General features: G+C 44.3%; 1 protein-coding gene across 1 annotated transcript in view; it reads left to right on the top strand.

Moving 5' to 3' along the window:
• tgfbr2l (transforming growth factor beta receptor-like) overlaps positions 1 to 26,434 on the top strand; it is a 75,767-nt gene extending 49,333 nt beyond the window's left edge. Inside the window, 3 exon segments of the mRNA XM_055637721.1 lie at positions 1,849 to 1,990; positions 18,601 to 18,728; positions 25,549 to 26,434. Of these exon segments, the coding sequence (XP_055493696.1) occupies positions 1,849 to 1,990; positions 18,601 to 18,728; positions 25,549 to 25,779 (501 nt within the window). The 3' untranslated portion in view covers positions 25,780 to 26,434.
• Positions 26,435 to 27,493: the final 1,059 nt, after the last annotated feature.

The raw sequence follows: 27,493 nt of genomic DNA, 5'->3' as shown, positions 1-27,493 counted from the left end.
CAAACACGGGTCTCAGGCAGTGCAAGCGGTGAAAGGCAGCAACTCTACCGCTGCGCCATCGTGCCGCCCTGATACAGGACATAATGTAATTATTCCATAAAATAAAACCACCCCCAAAAAACCCTTACCATGTGCATTAGTGGAAACATGATCAATTAATTGGAAAACAACCTTCCAGCAACACGGGAGTGCTGGTGCAGGATTCTCAAAAAGTTAATCTGTTAGTCAAATCGGTAGTAAGGAAGGCAAATGCAATACTAGCATTTATTTCGTGAGTACTAGAATACATAATCAGGGATGTAATACTGAGTCTTTATAAGGCACTGGTCAGACCGCATTTGGAGTATTGTGAGCAATTTTGGGCTTCATATCTGAGGAAGAATGTGCTGGCTCTTTTCGAGAATGATCCCAGGAATGAGTGGATTAACATATGATGTGCGTTTGACAGCACTGGGCCTGTACTCGCTGGAGTTTAGAAGGATGAGGGGGAACCTCTGAAACTTACCGAATAGTGAAAGGCCTGGATAGAGTGGATGCTCTAGGATGTTTTCAGTAGTGGGAGAGTCTAGGACCAGAGGTCATAGCCTCAGAATAAAAGGGTGTTCCTTTAGGAAGATGAGGAGGAATTTCTTTAGTTAGAGGGCGGTGAATCTGTGGAATTCAGATTCAGATTCAGATTCAATTTTAATTGTCATTGTCAGTGTACAGTACAGAGACAACGAAATGCATTTAGCATCTCCCTGGAAGAGCGACTAGCAAATGATTTTAAATAGGAATGAGTGTCCGGGAACCTCTGAAACAGTACCGAGGTAGTGAAAGGCCTGAGTAGAGTGACAGCCTCCGGGATGTTTTCACCTGCTGGTTCAGTCGGAGAGACCAGAGTAGCGCCTCCCGGATGGTAAAAGGGTAAACTTTCCAGGAAGATGAGAGGAATTTCTTTAGTGCTGAGGGCCCTCCGCAGACAACGCTGCTTGGACTCATTGCCACAGAAGGCTGCGGAGGCCGTCAATGGATATTTCTAAGGCAGAGATAGATAGATTATTGATTACTACGGGTGTCAGTGATTATGATGAGAAGGCAGGAGAATGGGGTTGAGAGGGAGAGATAGATCAGCCATGATTGAATGGCAGTGTAGACTGGATATGCCGAATGGCCTAATTCTGCTCCTTATGTAAGCAGGATACTTCAGTTTGCAAACAGCTGGCTCTGCCAATCTTGTCAATGCAAAGGCTGAATTCTATGCATTGAGCCCATGTCCAAGGGAAACAACATCTGACAAGTAACCTGGTACAATATAATAGATGGCTTATACAATATAATTTCTGATTGTGATACACTAATTCATCAGCTGTGAGGTGTATTTTTATTTATTTCTATATTCATGTTCAGATTAAAATGAAGGGATAAAGGAATGAGTGAATAGATAAGAAATGCGAGGCAGGTGGGAACTGCAGATGCTGGTTTAAACCGAAGATAGACACAAAATGCCTCAACGGGACAGGCAGCATCTCTGCATAGGAGGAATGGGTGACATTTCGGGTCAAGACCTAAGAAGGGTCTCGACCCGAAACATCACCCATTGCTTCTTTCCAGAGATGCTGCCTCACCTGCTGAGTTACTCTGGCTTTTTGAGTCTAGAAATGGGAGATAAATGAGTGGAATTATTTGCTTTCAGGAACAGGTGGGGGTGAGAGCATGGAAGGGTTGGGCTTAAAGTTTTAACTGTCATTTCAGAAGCTTAAATTGAAAATTCAGCATTTGGCGTTTATTTGATGTTCCATTCTGATGGTACTGCTTATTCGTGGTGACTGACTGCCTAAGGAACACTTGTGCTGTTGTGTTGAACAGGTCGGCACTGCCAGGTACATGGCACCTGAGGTTCTGGAGTCTCGTGTCAACCTGGAAGATCTTGAGTCATTTAAACAGATGGACATCTACTCAATGGCCCTGGTCTTGTGGGAGATGGCATCTCGCTGCCAGGTCATTGGAGGTAAGATGAATCCGTTTATCAAATGTACATTTTGGAATAAAACAAAGAAAATGCTACTCTGTGAACAATGGGTAGAGGAAATTGTGTCTGACACGTTGTGTTCTTTTGTGTATTAACCAGCATCTGCAGTTCTTTGTTTCTACGATATCCACAATGAAAATTGAATTATTTGGTCACTAGTTGTACAGCTATGGTTTAATCCTGAAACCACTTGTGGCTTTTGGTATCCAAGCAGCATAGATTCATACAGCACGGAAACAGGCCCTTCGGCCCAACTTGCCCATGCCTACCAAAATGCCCCATCTACCCTAGTCCTACCTGCCTGCGTTTGGCCCATAATCCTCTAAACACATGGTATCCATGTACCTGTCCAAATGTCTGTTAAATGGTATGATAGTACCTGCCTCAACTACCTCCTCTGGCAGCTCATTTCACACACCCACAACCCTTTGTGCAAAAAAAAGTGACCCCTCAGACCCTTCTATCTTTCCTCACCTTAAAACTCTGTCCTCTGATTCTCGATTCCCCTACGCTGGGCAAACAATTCTATTGGTCTCATGACTTTGTACACCTCTACAAGATCACTTCTAGTCAACCTGCGCCCCAAGGAATAACGTCCTAGCCTTCTCAACCTCTCCCTGTAGAGTCCTGGCAACATCCTCGTAAATCCTCCCTGCACACTTTCCAACTGGACAACATCCTTCCTGTCACATGGCGACCAGAACTAAACACAATACACTAAATGCAGCCTCACCAATGTCTTGTATAACTGTAACATGATCTCCCAACTTATTTTTTTTATTTTTTTTTATTTATTAGAAGCACTGTACAAAAATATAAGCAACGGCATATGACATAATACAGTTATTGTACAGCTTCAATTTTAATTTTTAGCTAAAGTTGAGAGAAAAAGCAAGTGAGAGAAAAGGTGGAATGTTCAAGTATAGAACCCCTAGACTACCTCCCCACCCATCACCCAACCCGTAATTATATATGACTCCAAAATTATGCTGCGCCATACTATCCTTGTAAAGAATCAATGAATGGTGTCCATATCTTCGAAAAATGCTCTGGTTTTTCTGCTAAGACAAGTCTCATATTTTCAAGATGTAGCGTCTCAGACATGTTTGTAATCCACATTTTGAGAGTAGGGGCAGATGTATGTTTCCAAAATTTGAGTATTAGTTTTTTCGCCGTTATCAGGCCATAATTGAGGAAACGTCTTTGAAATATTGATAGCTCAGAGCTGGCTTCTGACGTTCCTAGAATAATCAGGGTCCAATTATTTTTTTTATGTTTTTGTGAAAATTTCAAAAATTCCTCTCCAAAAATTACCTCCCAACTTCTATACTCAATACTCTAACTAATGAAGGCAAATGTGCTGAAAGCCTTTTTCACTATCCTATCACCCTGAACCGCCACTTTCATGGAAGTATGAACCTGTACTCCTAGATCCCTCTGCACTACGACATTCCCTAGAGCCCTGCCATTCACTGTGTATGTCCTGCACCTTGTTGGACTTCCCAAAACGCGTGTCTTTTTCGTGCTGATCACCTCCCGTACCTGGTGGGGGATTCCTTGGTGATGGATGCTGCCTTCTCGAGTGCCTCATGTTGATGCTCTCGATGGTGGGAAGGGTTGTCCGATTCAGATTCAGATTCAATTTTAATTGTCATTGTCAGTGTACAGTACAGAGACAACAAAATGCATTTAGCATCTCCCTTGAAGAGCGACATAGCAAATGATTTGAATAAATAATAATAAGTGTCCGGGGGGGGTGGTGGTGATTGGCAGTCACCGAGGTACATTGTTGAGTAGAGTGACAGCCGCCGGGCAGAAGCTGTTCCTCGACCTGCTGGTTCGGCAACGGCGAGACCTGTAGCGCCTCCCGGATGGTAGGAGGGTAAACAGTCCATGGTTGGGGTGAGAGCAGTCCTTGGCGATGCTGAGCGCCCTCCGCAGACAGCGCTTGCTATGGACAGATTCAATGAAGGGGAGCGTGGAACCGGTGATGCGTTGGGCAATTTTCACCACCCTCTGCAATGCCTTCCGGTCGGAGACAGAGCAGTTGCCATACCATACTGTGATGCAGTTGGTAAGGATGCTCTCGATGGTGCAGCGGTTAGAAGTTCACCAGGATCTGAGGAGACAGATGGACCTTCTTCAGTCTCCTCAGGAAGAAGAGACGCTGATGAGCCTTCTTGATCAGAGTAGAGGTATTGTGGGTCCAAGAGAGGTCATCGGAGATGTTGAGTCCCAGGAACCTGAAGCTAGAAACACGTTCCACCTCCGTCCCGTTAATGTGGATGGGGTGTGCGTGCCGCCTCTGGACTTCCTGAAGTCTACAATGAGCTCCTTAGTCTTCTTGGAGTTAAGGGCCAGGTTGTTGTCAGCGCACCATGCTGCTATGTGCCATGATGGATTGGGTTGAGTCCACCATCTCTGCAAAGTGCCCTAATCTTACCATCTTTGTTTCCTACCCACACACAGACAAACTATCCCTGAGCCCTCACTATCTTGCCTCCCACTTACCAGATGCTGCATTCCCCTCCGGCCGTTGCACGCAATCTACTTCAGCCAGGTCCTGACGTACATTGTTGGAATCAGCCTCCACCGCCCACAAATGAATACATTAACTCTGGGGCCAAGCTTATCTTTTTCCCATGACTGCCTTGAAACTTACTGAACGATGCTCGCAGTTTTCAAACAGCTGTCCACGGACACATCCACCACCTGCCCATTCTCACACGTGAGACAAGGTCCAGTGCGGCTCATTCCCCGTGCCACCCATTCTCTCTTCATTCTGCGTCCAAATTATTTCTCGTCCCCTCGTGAGTGCCCTGTATTTATTTTTGTTGCTTTTCAAGCAGCAAATTAGAAGCATGTTTAAACCCATTCCTTCTCTCCAGAGATGCTGCCTGTCCCGCTGCGTTACTCCAGCATTTTGTGTCTATCTTCGGTGTAAACCAGCATCTGCAGTTCCTTCCGACACAGAAGCATGTTCACCACCACTTGCAGATCTTCCCCTCATTGACTCTGGTGGTTACAATGTCCTTTCCTTCGCAGTGTTACACGTCAGCGACGTGGATAGTTTGTAAACATTCAGGTAGTTGGCTGGGATTTGATAATAGACAATAGGTGCAGGAGTAGGCCATTCGGCCCTTCGAGCCAGCACTGCCATTCAATGTGATCATGGCTGATCATCCCCAATCAGTACCCCGTTCCTGCCTTCTCCCCATATCCCCCGACTCCGCTATCTTTATGAGCCATATCCAGGTCTCTCTTGAAATCATCCAGAGAACCTACCTCCACCGCCCTCTGAGGCAGAGAATTCCACAGACTCACAACTCTCTGTGAGAAAAAGTGTTTCATCGTCTCCGTTCTAAATGGCTTACTCCTTATTCTTAAACTATGCCCCCTGGTTCTGGACTTCCCCAACATCGGGAACATGTTTCCTGCCTCTAGCGTGTCCAAACCCTTAACAATCTTATATGTTTCAATAAGATACCCTCTCATCCTTCTAAACTCCAGAGTGTATAAGCCCAACTGCTTCATTCTCTCAGCATATGACAGTGCCGCCATCCCGGAAATTAACCTTGTAAACCTACGCTGCACTCCCTCAATAGCAAGAATGCCTTCCTCAAATTAGGGGACCAGAACTGCACACAATACTCCAGGTGTGGTCTCACTAGAGCTCTGTACAACTGCAGAAGGACCTCTTTGCTCCCATACGCGACTCCTCATGTTATAAAGGCCAATTGACTCACGGGCTGTATCTGGGCAGACACATACGTGTATGCTTCCCACACACCCCACCCACACCAAATGCCTCCCACCACTTCTGTCCTATCTTGATTCCTGCTTTCTCCTATTTCTTTTTGTTATCTTAGACTTTAACTTTTTTTAAATGTCTTCCAGTTTTCACCCGACTGCTCCATATTTGTAGGCCACATATCCAACCCGAAAGTTTAATCTCTATTGGATACTCCCACGATTTGTAATCCCATGAAAAATAAATCTATTGAAAGGCAAGTCCAGCTGGATGTCCAATGCAGCCAAACTGCTGCATGCAGTGTTGTGTTTGCTGGTGCATGTTAAAGTTACCTTGCATACAATGCAGATAGACACAAAATGCTGGAGTAACTCCGCGGGACATGCAGCATCTCTGGAGAGAAGGAATTGGTGACATTTCAGGTCAAGACCCTTCTTCAGACTGATAGACCACACCTGGAGTATTGCGTACAGTTTTGGTCTCCTAATCTGAGGAAAGACATTTAAATATAGCTTTAGTATATGTGCTGCCGAAGCGAGCACATTATTGCCATAGAGGGAGTGCAGAGAAGGTTCACCAGACTGATTCCTGGGATGGCAGGACTTTTATATGAAGAAAGACTGGATAGACTCAGCTTGTACTCGTTAACGATTTAGAAGATTGAGGGACGATCTTATAGAAACTTACAAAATTCTTCAGGGATTGGACAGGCTAGATGCAGGAAGATTGTTCCCGATGTTGGGGAAGTCCAGAACAAGGGGTCACAGTTTAACGATAAGGGGAAAATCTTTTAGGACCGAGATGAGAAAAACATTTTTCACACAGAGAGTGGTGAATCTGTGGAATTCTCTGCCACAGAAGGTAGCTGAGGCCAGTTCATTGGCTATATTTAAGAGGGAGTTAGATGTGGCCCTTGTGGCTAAAGGTATCAGGGGGTATGGAGAGAAGGCAGGTACAGGATACTGAGTTGGATGATCAGCCATGATCATATTGAATGGCGGTGCAGGCTCGAAGGGCCAAATGGCCTACTCCTGCACCTATTTTCTATGTTTCTATGTTTCTATATCAGGGGAAAATGTAGTTGGAGACAGTAAGACTGGTTGGAGAACTGGGAATTGGGAGAGAGAGGGAAAGCAAGGGCTATTGTTTTAGTTAGAGAAGTCAATGTTCATACTGCTGGGGTGTAAACTACCCAAGCGAAAAATGAGGTGCTGTTCCTCCAACTTGTGCTAGGCCTCACTAACAATGGAGGAGGCCCTGGAAAGAAAGGTCAGTGTGGGAATGGGAGGGGGGGGTTAAAGCATGTGCTTTGTGGATAGACTTCTCACTGCAAATTGTAACATTGACCAGAGTTAAAAGATGAAACTGATGGGAAAGCTAAACTCTGGAAAACGTATGTTACATTAGTTCCATTACATTTACAGTTCATGTAAGGTACAGCCTGATCCTTGGCAGGCAAATGTTTGAAAATATCTTCATATTGAGTCAAGTATAGTAAATTTGCCTTTTACATGCTAAGTAATATTATTACTATTTTAAATCTAAGTATTACAATAATGAATATTATTCTGGCACATACCAATGTTATTACATGCCATTTTGCCTCTCCTGATTATTGAATCCAGCTGCACGGCATTGCATTGTGAGCTGTGCCAAGCTTGCGATGCAATGTGCTGTTGTGTAGCTCATCACTGACATATTGTGGTAACCATGTGTTAGAACAACCTGGTGGCATAGCACCTACCTAATAAAGTGACCGAGGGACAGAGGTGCCTCTGCCACTACCAGAGATAAACGCAAAGTGTTGGGTCCGTGGAGAATGTGGATGGGTGACGTTTTAGGTTGCGACCTTTCTCCTCACTACTCACTGCTCTGCCACTCCTAGCCTTACAGCTGAATCTGCCCTCTCATGCTGGCCGAGAGGGTCCCAGTCTGTCAGTCTGAAGAAGGGTTTCGACCTGAAACGTCACCTGCTCCTTCTCTCTAGACATGCTGCCTGTCCTGCTGAGACTCCAGCTTTTTGCGTCTATCTTAAACCGGCATCTGCAGTTCCTTCCTACACAGAAAGGGTCCCAGAATGGGCAAACATAGCCTGTTGATGTTGCCTCTAGGTGGATTTGGCTACAGTCTATTCTGCAATGTATTGAGAGCCTGCTGCTGTTCCCCAGATCCCTGGGGCAATGGTTGCCAGGATTTGGGGAATGGGGGGGGGGGGTGTACATAAAGGGTTGCTGTCCCTCCCTCAGTAGCTGGAGGACGGGCAGTTATGGAGGTGAGAGTTCGATTCATTAAACTGATTCTTCCTGAAAGTGTGAGTATAAATTTCCCCGTTTTTAAAATGAAACTGGTTCGACAACTTGCCTGGTAATGTTGCAATTCTCATTTTGCCATGGATCCAACGTAAAAGCTGCAGCGGGTGGAGCTGCTGCCTCGTATCTCCAGCCACACGGGTTCGATCCTGACCCAGTGTGGTGTCTGCATGGTTTGATCTTTCTCCCGTTACAACCCACAGCCCCAGAATGTGTCGGCTTGTGGGGTCGTTGGCCACTGACAATTGACCACAATCTATAGGCCAGGGGAAAGTTAATAAGGTCATAAGGAATAGGAGTAGAATTAGGCCATTTGGCCCATCTAGCCCATTCAATCATGGCTGATCTATCTCTCCCTCCAATCCCCATTCTCCTGTCTTCTCCCCAGTACTAATCAAGAATTTATCTACCTCTGCCTTAAAAGTATCCACTGACTTGGCCTCCACAGCCTTCTGTGGCAATGAATTCCACAGATTCGCCACCTTCTCACTAAATTAATTTTTCTTCATCTCCTTTTTAAAAGAACGTCCTGTAATTCTGAGGCTAAGACCTCTAGTCCTGGACTCTCCCATGAAGTGGCGACAATAATGGGTCAGGGAAGCATTCGGATATGTGGTGGCCGATGGCCTTGCAGATCGGTGGGTCGAAGGGCCTGTATCTACACAATTCGGTTCTGACCCAGTGATGTTTTCAGGGCTTCCCCTTGTTTACAGGGCAGGTCCCGCAGCACTCCCCCCAGTGGCTATTGTTGGGAGTGATCCTGTTTAATAGGTATTTAGGAATGTTACAAATGTTGGGGATTGGAATGGCTGGTTGGATGTTATTTTGGGAAGTGGATCCAAATCCCTCGTCTGTAAATGGAGTGCACTCACATTCACACTCACACTCACAGATGCTCACTGGAACCCAACGTGGTCACACTAACCTCACACTCACACCCACACACTCACATTCTTCACTACACACACTCTCACCTCACACATGCTTTCACACTCCCACTCTAACCCTCTCTCTCTAACCTCACACTAATGGCCCTGTCCCACTGTATGAGCTCATTCAAGAGCTCTCCCAAGTTTTAAAAAAAATTGGTAAAGCACATAGAATGTACGTAGCAGGTACGTTGGAGCTCGGGAACGTCTCTTAGCGGCTCGTAACGCTAACGGCAGGTACCCGGGAAACGCAGTAAGCTCGGGAAGACTAGTGAAGATTTTTCAACATGTTGAAAAATGTCCACGAGAGCCCCGAGTACCTACAAGCGGCCATTACCGTAAATATCCAAGTTCGAATCAGGGCAAACTCTTGAATGAACTCGTACAGTGGGACAGGGCCATAACTATCCTCACATTCACTCTCACCTCACACTCTCATCTCACACTTATACCTCACTCTCACTCCTCTCTCTAACCTTACACTCACTCAACTCTCACCTCACACACCGTCACACCCTTACCCTCACACTCACACCCTCACACTCACCTCACATAGGGCTACCAACAAGTATTGAGCGTGAGACTCACGCATTTCACAAAATTCTCACGCTCTCACGCTGATCACAAATTTCTCACCCTCAAATTTTTATAACTAAATAAATAAAGTCACGAACAATTCAATTCGCCCAAGGCGTCTAGATCCCCTCCACACTCACCAATGAGAATAGTTTTCTGTTGGCGGGTTTCCTGTAAAGAACGAGCAATTGTTGTAGACTCTTAAGCACACTATTTACAATGGCAAACTGCAGTACGTTTGACATTCATGGAACCAAAATCTGCAGGTGCTGAAAATTCAAAATAAAGCAAAAATTGTTTTAGAGGTGAGTAAAAACCAAGAGGGGAATATATAAGGTGAATGCATAGTCTTTATCCCAGAATATGTGATTCAAGAACTAGAGGGCATTGGTTTAAAGCAGGGCTGTCAAACTACTGGTCCGCGTTTGGGGGGGAAAAAGAGTAGTTTAGTTTCTCCCCTGCACATGGTGTGATAGGTGAGACACGGCGGTGGTCCCAGCACCGACCCCCCCCCCCCCCCACACTCACACACCTCCCACCCTCACCTCCTGCGGCTCTGTGTCCGTCAGCCGCTCTGTCCACCCCCCATGGTGTTTTAACCCCGGCCCGGAGCCTGGAGCGGACCGGGTGAGTGGGGGCATCGGTGCCGCTTCCTGAGCCGCGGGGATGAATCTCAGGCTAAGGCTCCGCTCCGATGCCCGACCCCTGGGTCACTGACCCTTACCTCTGCTTCCCCCTGCCTCCAGCTGGACACAGAGCAACTGGGCCGGCCCGCATTCCCGAGGGGGGCGGGTTAAGAAAAAACACTCACACTCACACTCACGCACAACCTAACATATTCTCACACACACACTGGCACACACAAGGTTTAAAGGAATATGGGTCAAATGCGGATAAATGGGACTAGTTTAGATGGGGCATCTTGATCTGCATGAACAAGTTGGGATGAAGGGCCTGTTTCCATGCTGTAAGACTATGACACATTGTAGAAAGGGTGCAATGGCTCTGAAGAGGATCCAGGGGAGATTTATGAAGATGTTGGCAGGGCTGGAATTTTTTTTTCACTTTGAAGGGAGATTAGATAACTGGGATTGTATTATCTGCAGCAATGGAGGTAAAGAAAAGATTTAGTTGAGGTGAATAATATTATGGGAATAGGACCTGTTTCGCTTAAGAAAAAAGAGTGTAGGAAGGAACTGCAGATGCTGGTTTAAACTGAGGATAGACACTATTTATTCAAATCATTTGCTATGTCGCTCTTCCAGGGAGATGCTAAATGCATTTCGTTGTCTCTGTACTGTACACTGACAATGACAATTAAAATTGAATCTGAATCTGAAAAACTGGAATACTCAGCAGGACATGCAGCATCTCTGGAGAGAAAGAATGGGTGATGTTTTGGTCGAGACCTTCAGACTGAAGAGGTTGAAAACCAATCATAAAACACAATGACTGGAGATGTGTTATCCAACTAAGGGCAGAAATCAGAATCATGTGTTATTCTTTATTGATGTGACACCATAATAAATATATTACAGAAAAAATAATATAATGGGGTGGCATGTTGGCGCAGTGGTAGAGTTGCTGCCTTACAGCACCACAGACCCAGATTTGATCCTGACTACGGGTGCTGTCTGTACAGAATTTGTACATTCTCCTGATGACCTCATGGGTTTTCTCTGGATATTCTGGTTTCTGCCACATCCGAAAGAAGTGCAGGTTGTAGGTTAATTGGCTTCTGTAAATTGGCTTCTGTAAATTGTCCCTGGCATGTAGGATGGAACTGGTGTATGGTAGATTGCTGGTCAGTGTGGACTTGGTGGGCCGAAGGGCCTGTTTCCATATATATGTTTTACATATATATCTTAATTTCATTGAACCATATGCGGTTGAATATGTGGCATTATTTTTGTCTTGTTTCTATAGTAAAAGGGTAAGGTTGATTGATTTATTTGTGCAGAACAGTGATGGTAGTCCGACTCTTGCCTTGTTTCTTTGTTTTTTCAAGATTCAAGATTCAAGATACATTTCATTGTCACATGTGCCAGATTTTCCTCTTTATATATATGGATAACAGCATGAATTATAATCTGATTTCCATACATGAACATACTAAGGTAATTCATGTGCTGCACCTGTTGATCAGAGCCTGACTCTACTGGGGAATGTAATTTAGCCTAACCTTATCCATACCTAATCCAATTTAAAGCATAAATGTTGCATTCAAGTATAAGTTAAAAGTCTCGCTACAGATTCCACAATGCCAAGCTGAAAAATGCAAAAAACACCCTACCATGGGAGGGGACACACCCCCACTCCCACACCGTCCCCCCCATGGTTGCTCCGCTCCCTCGCAATTTCTCACTCTCAACTCTCACCCAATGTTGGCAACCCTGCCTTACACTCTCACTCTCACCTCACATTCACCTCACACTCTCATCTCACACTCACACCCTCACCTCACATTCACTCTCACCTCACACACACACAGTTCTCACATTCACCTCACACTCTCATCTCACACTCACACCCTCACCTCACATTCACTCTCACCTCACACAATCACAGTTCTCACCTTCACCTCACACTCTCACTCACTCTCACTCTCACCTCACACTCTCCACTTCACACACTCTCAGCTCACACATGCTCTCACACTCTCACTCTAACACACTCACCTCACACTCTCATCTCACACTCTCCCTCCTCACTCTAATCTTACACTCTCACTGAACTGTCACCTCACACACAGCTTCACACTCTCACCCACACACTCTCACCCTCACACTCACCCCACACTCACACACACCCTCACACTCACATCCGCACACCCACACACTCATTCTCGCCTCACACACACCCTCACACTCTCACCCTCACCACCACATGCACCCTCACACTCACCTCACACTCAGTCTCACACTAACATCCACACCCTCACACCCACACACTAATTCTCGCCTCACACTCACACTCTCACACACACATCTCTCACTAACTTCACACTCACTCTCACCTCCCATTCTCCCCTCACAACTAACTTCGCACTTTCACTGATAAGTAGCAATTTAGTTGTAACGCAAAACCAATTCTGGGGCAAAAGAAAGAAAAAGAAAGCATTATATTGCAAGACAATCATATTGTGATTTCAGTTATTATTAACAGTGATTATTGGGAAATTATTAAAGAATGAAAGGGAAGGGATTTCCTTTAATGTAACCAATGCCACTAGTGTTCAGAATAAGTATTCAATCTCTACCTGGTGAGGTGTACAGGATGGAGAACTCTGAATTCAACGCTGTCCCTCAACACAGCATGAAGCACACCACCATCTATCTGCCTTTGCAGAGCAGTTCTTGCTACAATGAGGAAAATACATGAGGTGAAACATTTATATGCTCGTTTCATGACACTTCCTAGACTTCCCAAAGGGCTACCACAAAGATACTTTGATGTTTATTGCCACAATGTAGGAAATAGCTCCACAAGTTAATGCGCAAATAGCAAGTGAGGAAATGACCAGCGCTGTTCTTGTGGTTGGAGATAATTGAGAGCAAAGATCTTAGAGCAGAGCTGCTTTAAGATCTTTGATTGAGAGGGTGTGGTGGGGAGAAGGAATGTTTGTTTGCATTCTATCACCAACTAACCATTCATCCAAGAGGTAGGTTGGGCCACTTGTTAAAACCTTGATCAAAGTAAAATTCTATCATCCAGTTAGTTCCCTTGGAGCGTGTGGCTGTAGATTTTAGCATAACGATGGGGAATGTGCAGCATTTCAGGAAAATGATCAATCCATACTTGGCAGATGTAGTGCAGTCTTGACACAAAATGCACAGGATAAAAGTGATCCTGAGATGTGATTCACGTTAATGTAAATTGCATCACATCTGAAGCAGCGACAGTTCTTAGGGCCTGTGGACTTTCGCTGTGTTATTTAATCACGTTGCCACATTGACACAGCATGCTTCTCGCCTTTCATCTTCATGCAAACCTCACAGCCAGGGTTAATGTGCCAGATGCCAAGAGGTGCATCATGTACAGCAGTACATGGGGCATCCAGTCGGCATGAAGCCTCTGATCTGTGGTTGAACAGTTCAAAGCAATTGTCCTGATCAGGAATTTCTGTGGTAGGCTGGAGGCTGTTTTGTATTTTGACAGGTAGATTTTTTTTTGTTTCTGCCAACTTTCCTGTAAATATTATGTTTCCAAGGTGAGCATCTTTTGGAATGTGGTTAACTGAGATACACCCACCCGATAATGCTGAAGTTGGCGTGTTGCAAGATAAAGCCAAGCTGTTCGAGTTTCTGCTTCTGCTTGGATAATTGAGTGTGTGTGGTGTGTGCTACCCGGTCCATCATGGGTAATGACCTCCCCATCATCCAAGGGATCTACAGGAGGCGCTGCCTCAAAAAGGCAGCCAGCCATCTGCTTCCATCGGGGAGAAGGCACAGGAACCTGAAAACCGTGACCTCCACGTTCAAGAACAGCTTCTACCCAGCCATCACCAGGCTCCTGAACACTGCACAACACTAACCTTAGCCCTATATCAGCACCGAGCTACCTTTGCACGAATGAATGAATGAATGCATGATTGAATGAATGAATGGACGTATGAATGAATGGATGGATGATGAATGAATGAATGAATGAATGAGTGAATGTAAATTAATTAATTAATTAATTGATCAACTAATTACTCGGTGAATGAATGAATATATGTATGAATCAATGAGTGAGTGAATGAATGAATGATGAATGAGTGAATGATTGAATGAATCAATTAATCAATGAGTTAATTAATTAATTAATTAATGGTTGAATGAATGAATGAATTAATTAATGATTGAATGAATGAATGAATTAATGATTGAATGAATGAATGAATTAATGAATGAATGATTGAATGAATGAATGAATGAATGAATGAATTAATTAATTAATGATTGAATGAATGAATGAATGAATTAATTAATTAAATGAATGGATTAATAAATGAATGAATTAATGACTGAATGAATGACAATTAATGAATTAATGCATAAATGAATGAATGATGAATGAATGAATTAATGAATAAATGAATGAATGAATAAATAATGAATGAATGAATGATGAATGATGAATGAATGATTGATTGAATGATGAATGAATGAATGATTGAATGAATAATGAATGAAAGAATGGATGATTGATTGAATGATGAATGATTGAATGATTGAATGATTGAATGCATGAATGCATGAATGAATGAATGAATGAATGAATGAATGAATGAATGAATGAATGCATGAATGATGAATGCATGAATAGTTTATTGGCCAAGTATGTACCCATACAAGGATTTTGCCTTGTAGCTATTTCCTACATTGTGCTCCGCTCGCGGGTAGAGCACAGGAACAGGCCATTCAGCCTGCAATATCTGTGCGGAACATGATGCCACGATAAACTAACATATCCCTCAATTCTCTGAATATCCATGGGCCTATCTAAAAGCCTCTTAAACACTACTATTATAGCTGCCTCCACCGCCACCCCAGGCAGTGCGTTCCAGGCACCAACAACCCTCTGTGTAAAAAAACTTGCCCCGCTCATCTCCCATCATAAACATTGCCCCTCTGGCCTTAAAACCGTGCACTCTGGTCTTGGACATTTCCATCCTGCGATAAAGGTATGATTGTCCACCCTGTCGATGCCTCTCATAATGTTTATACATTGCACTACGTACTAGGTGGTTTGGACGTTTATGGCCTGGTGATCTAGTACTACTCATAATTGATTAGATTATTGATTATGGCATCCTTATTTGTCGTGTTGTTGTGCCGAAGGTCCTGTAAGGCAACAGCAAGTAAGAATTTAATTGTTCCGTTCCATTAAACACCATTGAATGCGATGTGCGGGGCTTGGTTTTTTTACATAGAGAGTTGTTGGTGCCTGGAATGTGCTGCCTAGAGTGGTGGTGGAGGCAGATATGATAGTGGTGTTTAAGAGGCACTTTATTTTGATATTCTACTTTCAAAACATCCAAAGGGGAAATTAGCCCAAGGCCCAGTCATCAACCCAAATGAAGTATGGCAAGTGGACTCCAGTTCATAGTAACACAAGTTGTAAGTACAGAATCATACAGGAAACTTGGCAACATCCAGCTACTGCCTATCTCCAGTCCCTGTGATACCCACTGACTGCTTGCTACACTAAGACACAGAGTGCTGGAGTAACTCAGCGGGTCAGGCAGCATCTCTGGGGAACATGGATAGACAATAGACAATAAGTGCAGGAGTAGGCCATTTGGCCCGTCGAGCCAGCACCACCATTCAATGAGATCAAGGCTGATCATCCACAATCAGTACCCCGTTCCTGCCTTCTCCCCATATCCCTTGACTCTGCTATCTTTAAGAACTCTACCTAACTCTCTCTTGAAAGGTGACCATCCATGGTTATTCGGTTACTTGGTTATTCGGCTGCACGGTATCAAGGCTACTCGTCACCCATTCCTTCTCTCCACAGATGCTGCCTGTCCCGCCGAGTTACTCCAGCTTTTTGTGTCTATCTTCAGTTTAAACCAGCATCTGCAGCTCCTTTCTACACGTGGATAGGTGGCCTTTCAGTTTGCGATCCTTCAGAGTTTCCAGTGTGTTGTCCAGCTGGGCCCCCACATGTGGACTGAGTCATGGCAAAGACGTCACTAGGTCGAGCAACCACCTCTCTATCAGTTTGGCCGCATGCCCTTGTGTCGGCTGAAAATGGGCAATGGTCCATCTTAAGTTTATTCACATCAAGGTTGGGGTTCTCAGTCTATGAGTACCACTGTGCATGCAGTACCGAGATGTGGGATCTCGGAGAATCTCACTCCCAATGTCTCGTTTGTGTTCAGTAGGATGATCTCAACGAATAGAGGAGCTAACCTTGCCATTTTAGAGTTGGAGATATAACATTGGATGGCTATTCAGTTACAGTTCGGCAATATTGTATGTTCTGCAGCATAAATCAGACGCTTTACGAATGCGGAGAGCAGCCTTTATCCACTGTAGCTGTGTTTTAATGTGAAGGAGCAGGTGCATGATCCTTCTCTCTGCCAGGTCGTATTTATATTTCATGTTCATGCATTTTGCCTTAATCGCTTTTATCGATTCCGATTCTCATCGTGGAATATTAAGTACAATCAGGCAAATAAAGAAATGTACTGTTTTCGCTCCCATTAATCATTTAGTGATGGATGATCTTAAATCTGACTCATCAACTTCCCTCCACAACAGGAATGGTTTCTTCTGACTTAGTTTCATTTAGTGATACAGAGTAGAACAGGCCCTTCGGCCCACCGAGTCCATGCTGATTAACAATCACCTGTTGGCAGCACGGTGACACAGTGGTAGAGTTGTTGCCTCACAGCTCCAGCGACCCGGGTCCGATCCTGACCACTGGTGCTGTCTGTATGGAGTTTGTCTGTTCGCCCCATGACCAGAGTGGGCTTTCTACGGGATTTCCAGATTCCTCCCACATTCCAAAAACGTGCAAGTTTGTAGGTTAATTGGCTTGGTATAATTACAAATTGTTCCTAGTGTGTGTGTGTGGGATAGTGTTAGTGTGCGGGGATCAGCAAAGACTTGGTGGGCCGAAGGGCCTGTTTCCATGCTGTATCTCTAAATTAATCTAAACCAAACACCTGTACACTAGATCTATCCTACAAACTAGGGACAATTTACAGAAGCCAATTAACATACAGACCTGCACGTCTTTGAAGTGTGGGAGGAAACCGGAGCACCCGGAAAAAATCTGTGTGGTCACAGGCGGGCTCCACATAGACAGCACCCTGAGTCAGGATCAAACCCGGGTCTCTGGCGCTGTAAGGCAGCAACTCTACTGCTGCACACCATGCCGTCTGCTCAGATGGATTCAAAGTATAAAGAGTGCTTGGGAGGGGACTGTGGGATCCTCAGTTCAATGCTTCAGATTCAGATTCAATTTTAATTGTCATTGTCAGTGTACAGTACAGAGACAACGAAATGCATTTAGCATCTCCCTTGAAGAGCGACATAGCAAATGATTTGAATAAATAATAATAAGTGTCCGGGGGGTGTGGTGATTGGCAGTCACCGAGGTACGTTGTTGAGTAGAGTGACAGCCGCTGGGAAGAAGCTGTTCCTCGACCTGCTGGTCCGGCAACGGAGAGACCTGTAGCGCCTCCCGGATGGTAGGAGGTTAAACAGTCCATGGTTGGGGTGAGAGCAGTCCTTGGCGATGCTGAGCGCCCTCCGCAGACAACGCTTGCTTTGGACAGCCGCTTAAGGGCCTGTCCCACAGTACGAGCTAATTCAAGAGTTCTCCCGAGTTTCCCCTGATTCAAACTCGGAGAATTACTGTCATGGCCACTCGTAGGTACTCGAGGCTCTCGTGGACATTTTTCAACATGTTGAAAAATCTTCACGAGTCTTCACGAGCTTATCGCGTTTCCTGAGTACCTGCCGTTAGCGTTACGAGCCGCTAAGAGACGTCCCCAAGCTCCGACGTACCCGCTACGTACATTCTACGTGCTTACCACGAGTTTGATTTTTTTTTTAAACTCGGGAGAGCTCTTGAATTACGTTGTACAGTGGGACAGGGCCTTTACTCATCGTGGAGCCAAGACTTGTCATTTGGCTGGGGTATTAATGCCATGGCATCTGTGAGGGCCTTCAGCAGGAACTCATTGCTTTATTTGCGTGATTGTAAATGAACCTCCTGGTGGATTCAGAAAGTAAGTTGAAAGTGAAGATGAGGGAGGGACAAGACTGACACACAGCGCTGAATATTTTTCTCTTCATACAGTACGCTGAGATGTCAATTTACAATTTTAAAATTTGTCATTGGGTATCTCCCCACAACCCCTGACACCCATACTAATCAAGTATCTATCTCTGCCTTAATAATATATTAATATTGATTGATATTGATTTTCAGTGCCTTACAACGATAATTTTAACCTATATTATAGCACCGTTCCTCATCTCTGAAGATTGCTATAATGTATTTTTGACTTTTTCCTTACAGAGGTGAAATGTTACGAGTCGCCGTTCAGCTCGAAGGTCCGTGAGCATCCCTGTGTGGAAAGCATGAGAGACATTGTGCTGCGTGACAGGGGACGGCCTGAGATTCCCAGCCATTGGCAGCTGCATAAAGTAGGTAGATGGGGGCAATGGAATGACTGCTGATTCTGAAGAAGGGTCTCGGCCCGAAAACGTCACCCATTCCTTTTCTCCAGAGATGCTGCCTGTCCCGCTGAGTTACTCCGGCATTTGGTGTCTATCCTCCACACAAAGCTCCCTTTTAAATCAGTTACCTATTTAACGTGTACTGAACGATCCGGATTATTGTTCTATGTCCTAGGTTTAAAGGAAACCATCTTTCCATATTTCAGGAAGAGGGTGATATTAAATATTGTACACCCAATATTATCAGGCAATTGAACCATCCTACCACAACCAGAGAGCAGTGCTGAACTACTATCTACCTCTTTGGTGACCCTCAGAGTGTCCTTGATCGGACTTTGCTGGCTTTACCTTGCACTAAACATTATTCCGGGGTGGGAGATTGCAACCTTCACATGGTCCGCCCTGTTTCGATAAATGCAATCAACCTGGTGTGCACAATCAAATAAGATTAAATCGAACAAAGGTACACAAAAATGTTGGAGAAACTCAGCGGGTGCAGCAGCATCTATGGATGCTGCACCCGCTGAGTTTCTCCAGCATTTTTGTGTACCTTCAATTTTGCAGCATCTGCAGTTCCTTCTTAATCAAATAGAACAAGTTGTCCTCCAAATTTAGGCTGTGCACGCCATATGCAAGAAGAAGAATAATATTATTCCCTTATCATGTATCTTTTTTTTTTTTTATTTTTTTTTTTTTATTAGAAGTACAGTAAATTACAATAATACACATCAGATATATCTTATTACATTTGTTGTACCACTTTGTTTTTCGAGCTTTAAAAAAGATAGAAATAAAAGACGTAAGGAAAGTGAGCAAGAATCGTGAAGGCGCAGGAAAGTGTTGGGAAAAGAAAGCCCCTTAGGGAGGAAGTTAGAGAAGGAAGTAAAGAAAGGAAATAAGACCCTAGAAAGAAAAGAAAAAAAAGGAAAAACAATCGCTCTATTGTAACACAAAACTCGCAAAAAAGGATATACCAACCGTGTTTTTTTTTTAATTTATTTTATACCCCCCGTTACCATTTATATTTTAAATTACTATTGCACCTTATGCTTGTAATAGTTCCATAAATGCAGACCACGTCTTTTGGAAGTGGTCTGCTTTGCCTGCTAGGAGGAGTCTCATCTCTTCCAAGTGTAATGTTGTATGTATCTAATTGTAATTGTAATTGTAATTGATTTATTAGCCAAGTATGTAAAAACATACAAGGAATTTGATTTGCCATCAGTCATACCAAAAAAGCAACAAGACACACAACTACATGAAATTTAACATAAACATTCACCACAACGCACTATGACAGAAGGCAATAACATATTATCTAATTCCCTCCTCTACTGTACACTGTACTGTTCCCATCTATACACTAAAAATGGCTCGATTGTAATCATGCATTGCCTTTCTGCTGACTGGTTAGCACGCAACAAAAGCTTTTCACGGTACCTCGGTACACGTGACAATAAACTAAACTGATTTTAACAAATTGCCAACATAAAGATACACATTGTTGAAGTAATTTAATCTTTCCTTTTAAAAACATGGTACTTTCTTTTCAAACTTACTTCATGAAATATGTTTTCCCCAGGAAATTTATTATTTTCTTATGATTACTTTCAGTAAGATTTAAAAAGGAGATTATCCCTACATGACCAATTCTTTATTATTTCAGCTACAGAGGCTGCCTTCCATTATTAAAATGTCTGCTGCTGCTGCTTGAGTTGTGAAGTTCCTCTGTAGGGAACTCTGCAGATTCAGATTCTGCACAATGGCAAATTGGACTGAGATGTTTGAGTGATTGTATTGATGGGAACTGAGGGTGGGGAGAGAGGGTGCAGAGAGAGCAGGGTTGCTAACTTTCTCATTCACAAATAAGGGACAAAAGGTCAAAATAAGGGACAAATTCCCGACGGCAATTCGTTGACTGACTCGGCCGTGGCTGGGTGAATGATGAGTTGGCCCGGGTGCTGGACTGCACACAAAGCCCAGCCGGCGGGCCAGCTGAGGAGCTTTTGGCCCGGGCCGCGCGACATCGCGCGCAAAGTCCGGCACCCCATCCAACTCCTGAACCGATGATCGGCCATGAGAAGGAGGGGTGGTGGTGTCGGCGGTAAGCGAAGGTCCGAAGGTCGGACAGCTGGCCGGGCTGCTGACCGACGGGGCCACGGGCGAGACGCTGCTGCTGCTGCACTCCATGGGCTGCACTACGTCGGGACGGGTGAGGTGGGGCCGGACGTGGCGCTCTGACCCGACAGTCCCCTCGACCCGAGTAGTAGCAGTCAAATACGGGACAAGGGCTGTCCCGTATGGGACAAACCAATTTAGCCCATCATACGGGATGTCCCGACTAATACGGGACAGTTGGCAAACCTAGAAGAGAGGGTGGGGAGAGAGGGTGGGAGGGACTGTGGGAAATGATAGTGGGAGGTGGCACCTTTGCATTTAAATCTTTGGGACCTGAAGTTCAACTCTTGTTTTGTGATTATGAGTCCCACAAAATTTGAATATACAAGCCAAAATGTTTCATGGTTTAAGATGCCGGCTTTGCCTTCAATATGATAGGCAACATGGAATGTTCAAAGTGAACCTTGACCAGGACTTTGAGTGTTGCCTGGTGTGTCGATGTAACCCAAGACTTTGACATCCAGAACCAACACGCTGGACAACTCCATTGAGGCCACTGCATTGGGACGCCCAACAGCTCCCCCTGGGCTAGGAACATGTAACTGCAGCCTAATGCCCCTGTCCCACTTCGGAAACCTGAACGGAAACCTCTAGTGACCATGCGCCCCACCCAAAGTTTCCGTGAGGTTCCCGGAGGTTTTGGACACTCCCCCTAATGGTCAAAAGTGGTTTCCGCGTAGTCGAGGCTTCTTCTATGTTCCTCAACAAGGAGCTGCAGATTCCGGTTTACAAAACAAGACACAAAGTGCTGGAGTAACTCAGCGGGTCAGGCAGCATCTCTGGAGAACATGGATAGGTGACGTTTTGGATTGGGACCCTTCTACAGGCAAATATTTGCCTGCGAAGTCTAAACAAATGTCTAAAGATATATTTTTGTTAAAATACTTAAAACAAGCACGAGTGCCTCTTCTGAACCTGGAATGCCTTCTAACGGTCAGCTTTCCTGATGGGATGTTTTACTTTGACTGGCTTCTAAAATCACTGAGTCAGTGTAGAAGAGCCTTTGGCCATTTGTGCATTGGCTGATCCCTCTGTGTCCTTCCTCATTGCACCATAATTTCCTCTTGTCTTTAATCATTATCAGTTCTCATTTGAACGTTACTCTTGAATCTGCCTTCATGCATATCAGATCCCAACAATGCTTTGAGCCATAAAGCCGTTTCCTGGTGTTGAGTCAGCTACCTTTGTCATACACCTGTTATAAAAAAAAATTGTCAGCAGCTATTCATAATTTCGCTGCTCCTTTAAAAAGTGTTAATTTCTATCTATGTTTTCACTCCTTTTTCATCAATGCTCTGGCATTGAATCAACATCAATGGATTTTAGTTTGTTATAGAGTCATGGAGAGTGATACAGCGTGGAAACAGACCCTTCGGCCCAACTTGCCTGCATGTCCCAGCTACACTAGTCCCACCTGCCCACCTTTGGTCCATATCCCTCCAAACCTGTCCTGTCTCTGTACTCGTCTAACTGTTTCTTAAACGTTGGGATAGTCCCTGCCTCAATTACCTCCTCTGGAAGCTTGTTCCATGTACCGACCACTCTTTGTGTTCCAAAAATATGCAGGATACTATATTTAACTTAAAAACATGCTACAAAATCAGTGAGCAGGTCCGACAGCATCTGGAAAAGAGAAATAGAATTTATGCTTGCGGTCAATGATCATTCAAGCAAGAGTCAAGAGTCAATTTAATTGTCTTTGGACCCTGGAGGTCCATATGCAGGATACTATATTTAACTTAAAAACATGCTACAAAATCACTGAGCAGGTCCGACAGCATCTGAAAAAGAGAAATAGAATTTATGCTGACGGTCAATGATCATTCTTCAGATGTTTTATCAGTTTGTCCAGGGGGGATGTCTTTTCACACCTAACAAAAACGAAACCAAATGTCGCAGAAGTAAGTTAATTCCCAATTTTAACATGAAACTAACATGAATGCAATGGATTGATGAAAACAGGCGGAGGGCCTGAAGTTTGAGTCCAGAACAATGCTCTGTGTGAGCAAGATTTTGTTGTGTTAACTTCATGTCTCTGGTTGCTGGAGGTTCATCAGAAAGTTCCTGCTCTATCTAAAAATAAGCAATCTGTATAGAAAGTTGGCATGGCTCATTATAATCATTGAAGTCAACGTCACAGAGACTGCACAACTGGAAACTCTGCCTCCTTCCTGTCCTGTGGATGTGTCCAACATTTTCCTGGTGTCCAGCATTTTCAGCAGCTGCAGTTATCTCTCCAGTGCCTGAATAACTGGGTTTGCTGTGCTGTATTTGGAACTTTACCCTGCTGCAAAGGAGGCTATTGCCAGTTTCAAACCTGTTAAGATTGGTAACACAACTGGAGGCAAAAGCTTAATTGAATGACATTCAGAAAAAAAACCCTTAAATGTTAGTTTGATCATTGTTAACCAAATGGTTAGGGTTCCAGACCTCACTGCAGCTCACTCAAATGTTGGCAAAGGAGCTGAGCTCCAGTAGTGGTAACTTCAAGGTAATTTTGTTTGACTCTGTTGCACCAAGGGGCACAGATGAAAAGAGTCTGTGGGAACCAACAGTCCAATTCTACACGGGCTCAATTCATCTGTGGCACAAAACAGCCCAAGGTTGTTAGAAATCACCCAACCCGACACAGAAACTCTGAGGAAGATCCACACATGACCATCTTTAGTTGCTCTATCAATAATCTTTCCTCCAAAATAAAGTCAGGTGCGGGCATCTTTGGTGATGTCGTAAACTATTTGCTTTGTTGCAAATTGTTCCTTTTCTCATTTTCGGCCAGAAACTGAAGCTGGTCATTCATGCCCGATGCATGTAGCAGATGCCCAATGCTCCAGCATATACTGGTCACACCTGCATGCAGCAGATGCCCTATGCTCCAGCATATACTGGTCACACCTGCATGCAGCAGATGCCCTATGCTCCAGCATATACTGGTCACACCTGCATGCAGCAGATGCCCTATGCTCCAGCATATGCCCTACTCCAGCATATACTGGTCACACCTGCATGGAACAATAGATGGTCAACACACGAGCATATACTGGTCAGTGGCCAGAAATATTCACGTCACAGCTTCCTTCATCAATCCACGTAATCCTCTGCAATTGCCCATTGATCCATCTCATGTCAATCCTTCAGAGGCTAGTTCCAGGAAATCTACAGACCTGCAGTTTGGGGACTCTCGGACCAAAGAAGCAGCCGAATGGAAACGGCACCATCCACAAGTTGCCCTTCATGGTGCATATTATCCCAACTTAGGGGGCGGCACAGCGGTAGAGTTGTTGCCTTACAGCGCTTGCAGCGCCGGAGACCCGGGTTCGATCCTGACTACGGGTGCTGTCTGTACGATGTTTGTACACATGCGTGGGTTTTCTTCGAGATCTTCGGTTTCCTCCCACATTCCAAAGACGTACAGTTTTGTTAGTTAATCGGCTTGGTATAAGTGTCTAATTGTCCCTAGTGTGTGTTAGTGTGCGTTGGTCAGTGCAGACTCCGTGGATGGAAGGGCCTGTTTCCACGCTGTATCTCTAAACTAAACTAAATTAAACTTGTGTCTGTATCTCTGTTTCTTCACTGGTGGTGGATCTAAATTTCAAAACTCCTTGCCCCATTTCCATTGTGGGAATATCACATCCAGATACAATGTAGCTATTCCACAACACACTTCACCCACAATTCAGCAAGGCCAATTGAGGGAAAATACATTTTAAATCCAGTTACGGGATAAAGAGTTGTTGGCAAGTTCGGTATTTATTGCATCACACGCATCCTATGAATTATTTTGTCTTGCAACAGGGTAGTTAGTGGTGGTGACATGGACCCCCCCCCAATATCACTGACCGGGGGAACAGGTATAACGGGCTGGTGGGCCATTCCCCCACCCATGTACCACGTTGTACTGCGTGTTGTACATGATGTACACGAGTTGCACTATGATGCACCACCTGTTTTACCATGGTGTAAATGTGTTATACCATGATGCACACATGTGTGCGTGTGTTGTACTGCGTGTTGCACCATGATGTACACGTGTTGTATCCCTCTTGCCCCGTCATGTTTGACGACATAACTAAAATGCTCTGGTAGAAACATTTTGAAATTATTAGCTGATCATCTCTAGTTCTATAGTTGGACTTGGGTTCCGAGTCCAAACTATAGAACCATGAGGCCTCAATTTCACCACATCAGTAAGGAGCATTTAAACACAACATCAGCTGGTTCATGGATTTAACTCAAGAAATATTGTTCAGCCATTCATTACATGGTAATTATTAGCTATTTCTGTAAAATATAGAAGGAAATAATTTGTGACATTATTTAACCATGAGCAACAATTGTCTGTTAATGCATTGATATTTCATTACTTTTGCTTATGGTGAAATAATAGAATATCTGCAACCCAGGTTTATTAAAGAAAGAAGATAGACACAAAAATCTGGAGTAACTCAGCGGGACAGGCAGCATCTCTGGAGAGAAGGAATGGGTGACGTTTCGGGTCGAGACCCTTCTTCAGACAAGATAGTTTGTTATTGGAATTCCGATTTAAGTCGAATGTAAACTATTGGTGAAAATATGACGTATTAAACTATGTTTGTTGCTCCATGTACAGGGCATGCATTTCCTCTGTGACACCATTGTTGAGTGTTGGGACCATGATCCAGAAGCACGATTAACAGCGCACTGCGTGGCTGAAAGGATCAACATGATGGCACAAATGAACTGTGACGATGGGCTCAATAACAACTCAGCCATTGAAGCAAGAAAGGAAGGAGGTTCTGAGCCCGTAACTCTCGAGAGCACGGCTGAACTTAAAAATATTCAAGTGGTTACGGACGTGTGATCAAGTGTGGACATTGATCTCTCGCTGCATGAGAAACGACGTGAATGAACGCCACAAATGAAACACGCATGTCCGAGGAACAAAGCCCCCTTAAGACGAGGTGTCATTAATAACAACTTAATCTGATGCGATCATCAAGTACCTGGGACTCCAGGTAAAAAGTACGTGGGGTCTCAACCCATTCCTTCTCTCCAGAGATGCTGCCTGTCCCACTGAGCTACTCCAGCATTTTGTGTCTATCTTCAAAAAGTACGTGAGGTTTGGTTCCTGCTCTGAACTGCTGCGTATCATCATCTGGTGATCTATAGATTATTTGTCATAAGACTGTGCCCTCCCCCTTCCCAGTTCTCCGACCAGTCTTATTGTCTCCGACTACATTTTATCTCTGTACCGCCCACTCCCCTAACATCAGACTGAAGAAGGGTCTCGATCCGAAACGTCACCCATTCCTTCTCTCCAAAGATGCTGCCTGTCCCGCTGAGTTACTCCAACATTTTGTGTCTATCTTCGATTTAAACCAGCATCTGCAGTTCTTTTCTACACATACGATTTTGCCGTCTCTAATATTTCCTGTCTGAATTATGAAAGTACCCCTGACTTGATATAATTATGAGATGTAATGTACTTTCCAGATTAAATCATATTACATACACAACTGGTTCTCCATAAAACATTATATGACTCCATATAACTCTAAATTTATACCAAGTAACAAAGATACGATGTAAGGAAGCATAATCTAGGAGTACAAGTGCATAGTTCCATGAAGGTCGAGTCGCAGGTAGATAAGGTGGTCAAAAAGGCTTTTGGCACTTTGGCCTTCATCAGTCAGAGTATTGAGTATAGAAGTTGGGAGGTCATGTTGCAGTTGTATAAGATGTTGGTGAGACCACATTTAGAATATTGTGTTCAGTCCTGGGCACCATGTTATGGGAAAGATATTGTTAAGCTTGAAAGGGTTCAGAAAAGATTTACGAGGATGTTGCCAGGACTAGAAGGTGTGAGCTACAGGGAGAGGTTGAGTAGGCTGGGTCTCTTTTCCATGGAGCGCAGGAGGATGAGCTGAGATCTTATAGAGGTATACAAAATCATGAGAGGAATAGATCGGGTAGATACACAGAGTCTTTTACCCAGAGTAGGGGAATCGAGGGTCAGAAGACATAGGTTCAAGGTGAAGGGGAAAAGATTTAACAGGAATCCTAGGGGTAACTTTTTCACACAAAGGTTGGTGGGTGTATGGAACAAGTTGCCAGAGGAGGTAGTTGAGGCTGGGACTATCCCATTGTTTGAAACAGTTGGACAAGCACATGGACAAGACCGGTTTGGGGGGAAGTGGACCAAGCGCAGGCAGGTGGGACTAATGTAGATGGGACATTGTTGGCCGGTGTGGGCGAGTTGGGCCTGTTTCCACAGTATTGCTCTATGACTCTAATCATTATAAAAAGATCCATTGGAGTTAATATATATTTATTGGAAGTTATTTTCCATGTATTAACGTATTGACGAATTGGTTGCACATTGTTAGGATTCATAAGTGTAGAATGCAGGCAGCAGAGCAGCAAGTTGAACTTAACTCTTGAACACAACAGCCCAGCAGTGAGGAAAACCAGGCAGGGCACAATCTGCTGGCAGAAAGACAGCACTCAGGGTTCAGTTATTGTAATTAGCCAGAGTTAACAAAATGAATTTGCAAACCAGGCTTGTTGATGGTGTT

Source organism: Leucoraja erinacea, chromosome 7, assembly GCF_028641065.1.
Source record: "Leucoraja erinacea ecotype New England chromosome 7, Leri_hhj_1, whole genome shotgun sequence".
Lineage (NCBI taxonomy): Eukaryota > Metazoa > Chordata > Chondrichthyes > Rajiformes > Rajidae > Leucoraja > Leucoraja erinaceus.
The sequence above is the reverse complement of the archived record's forward strand: the minus strand, read 5'-3'. Positions and strand labels throughout refer to the sequence as shown.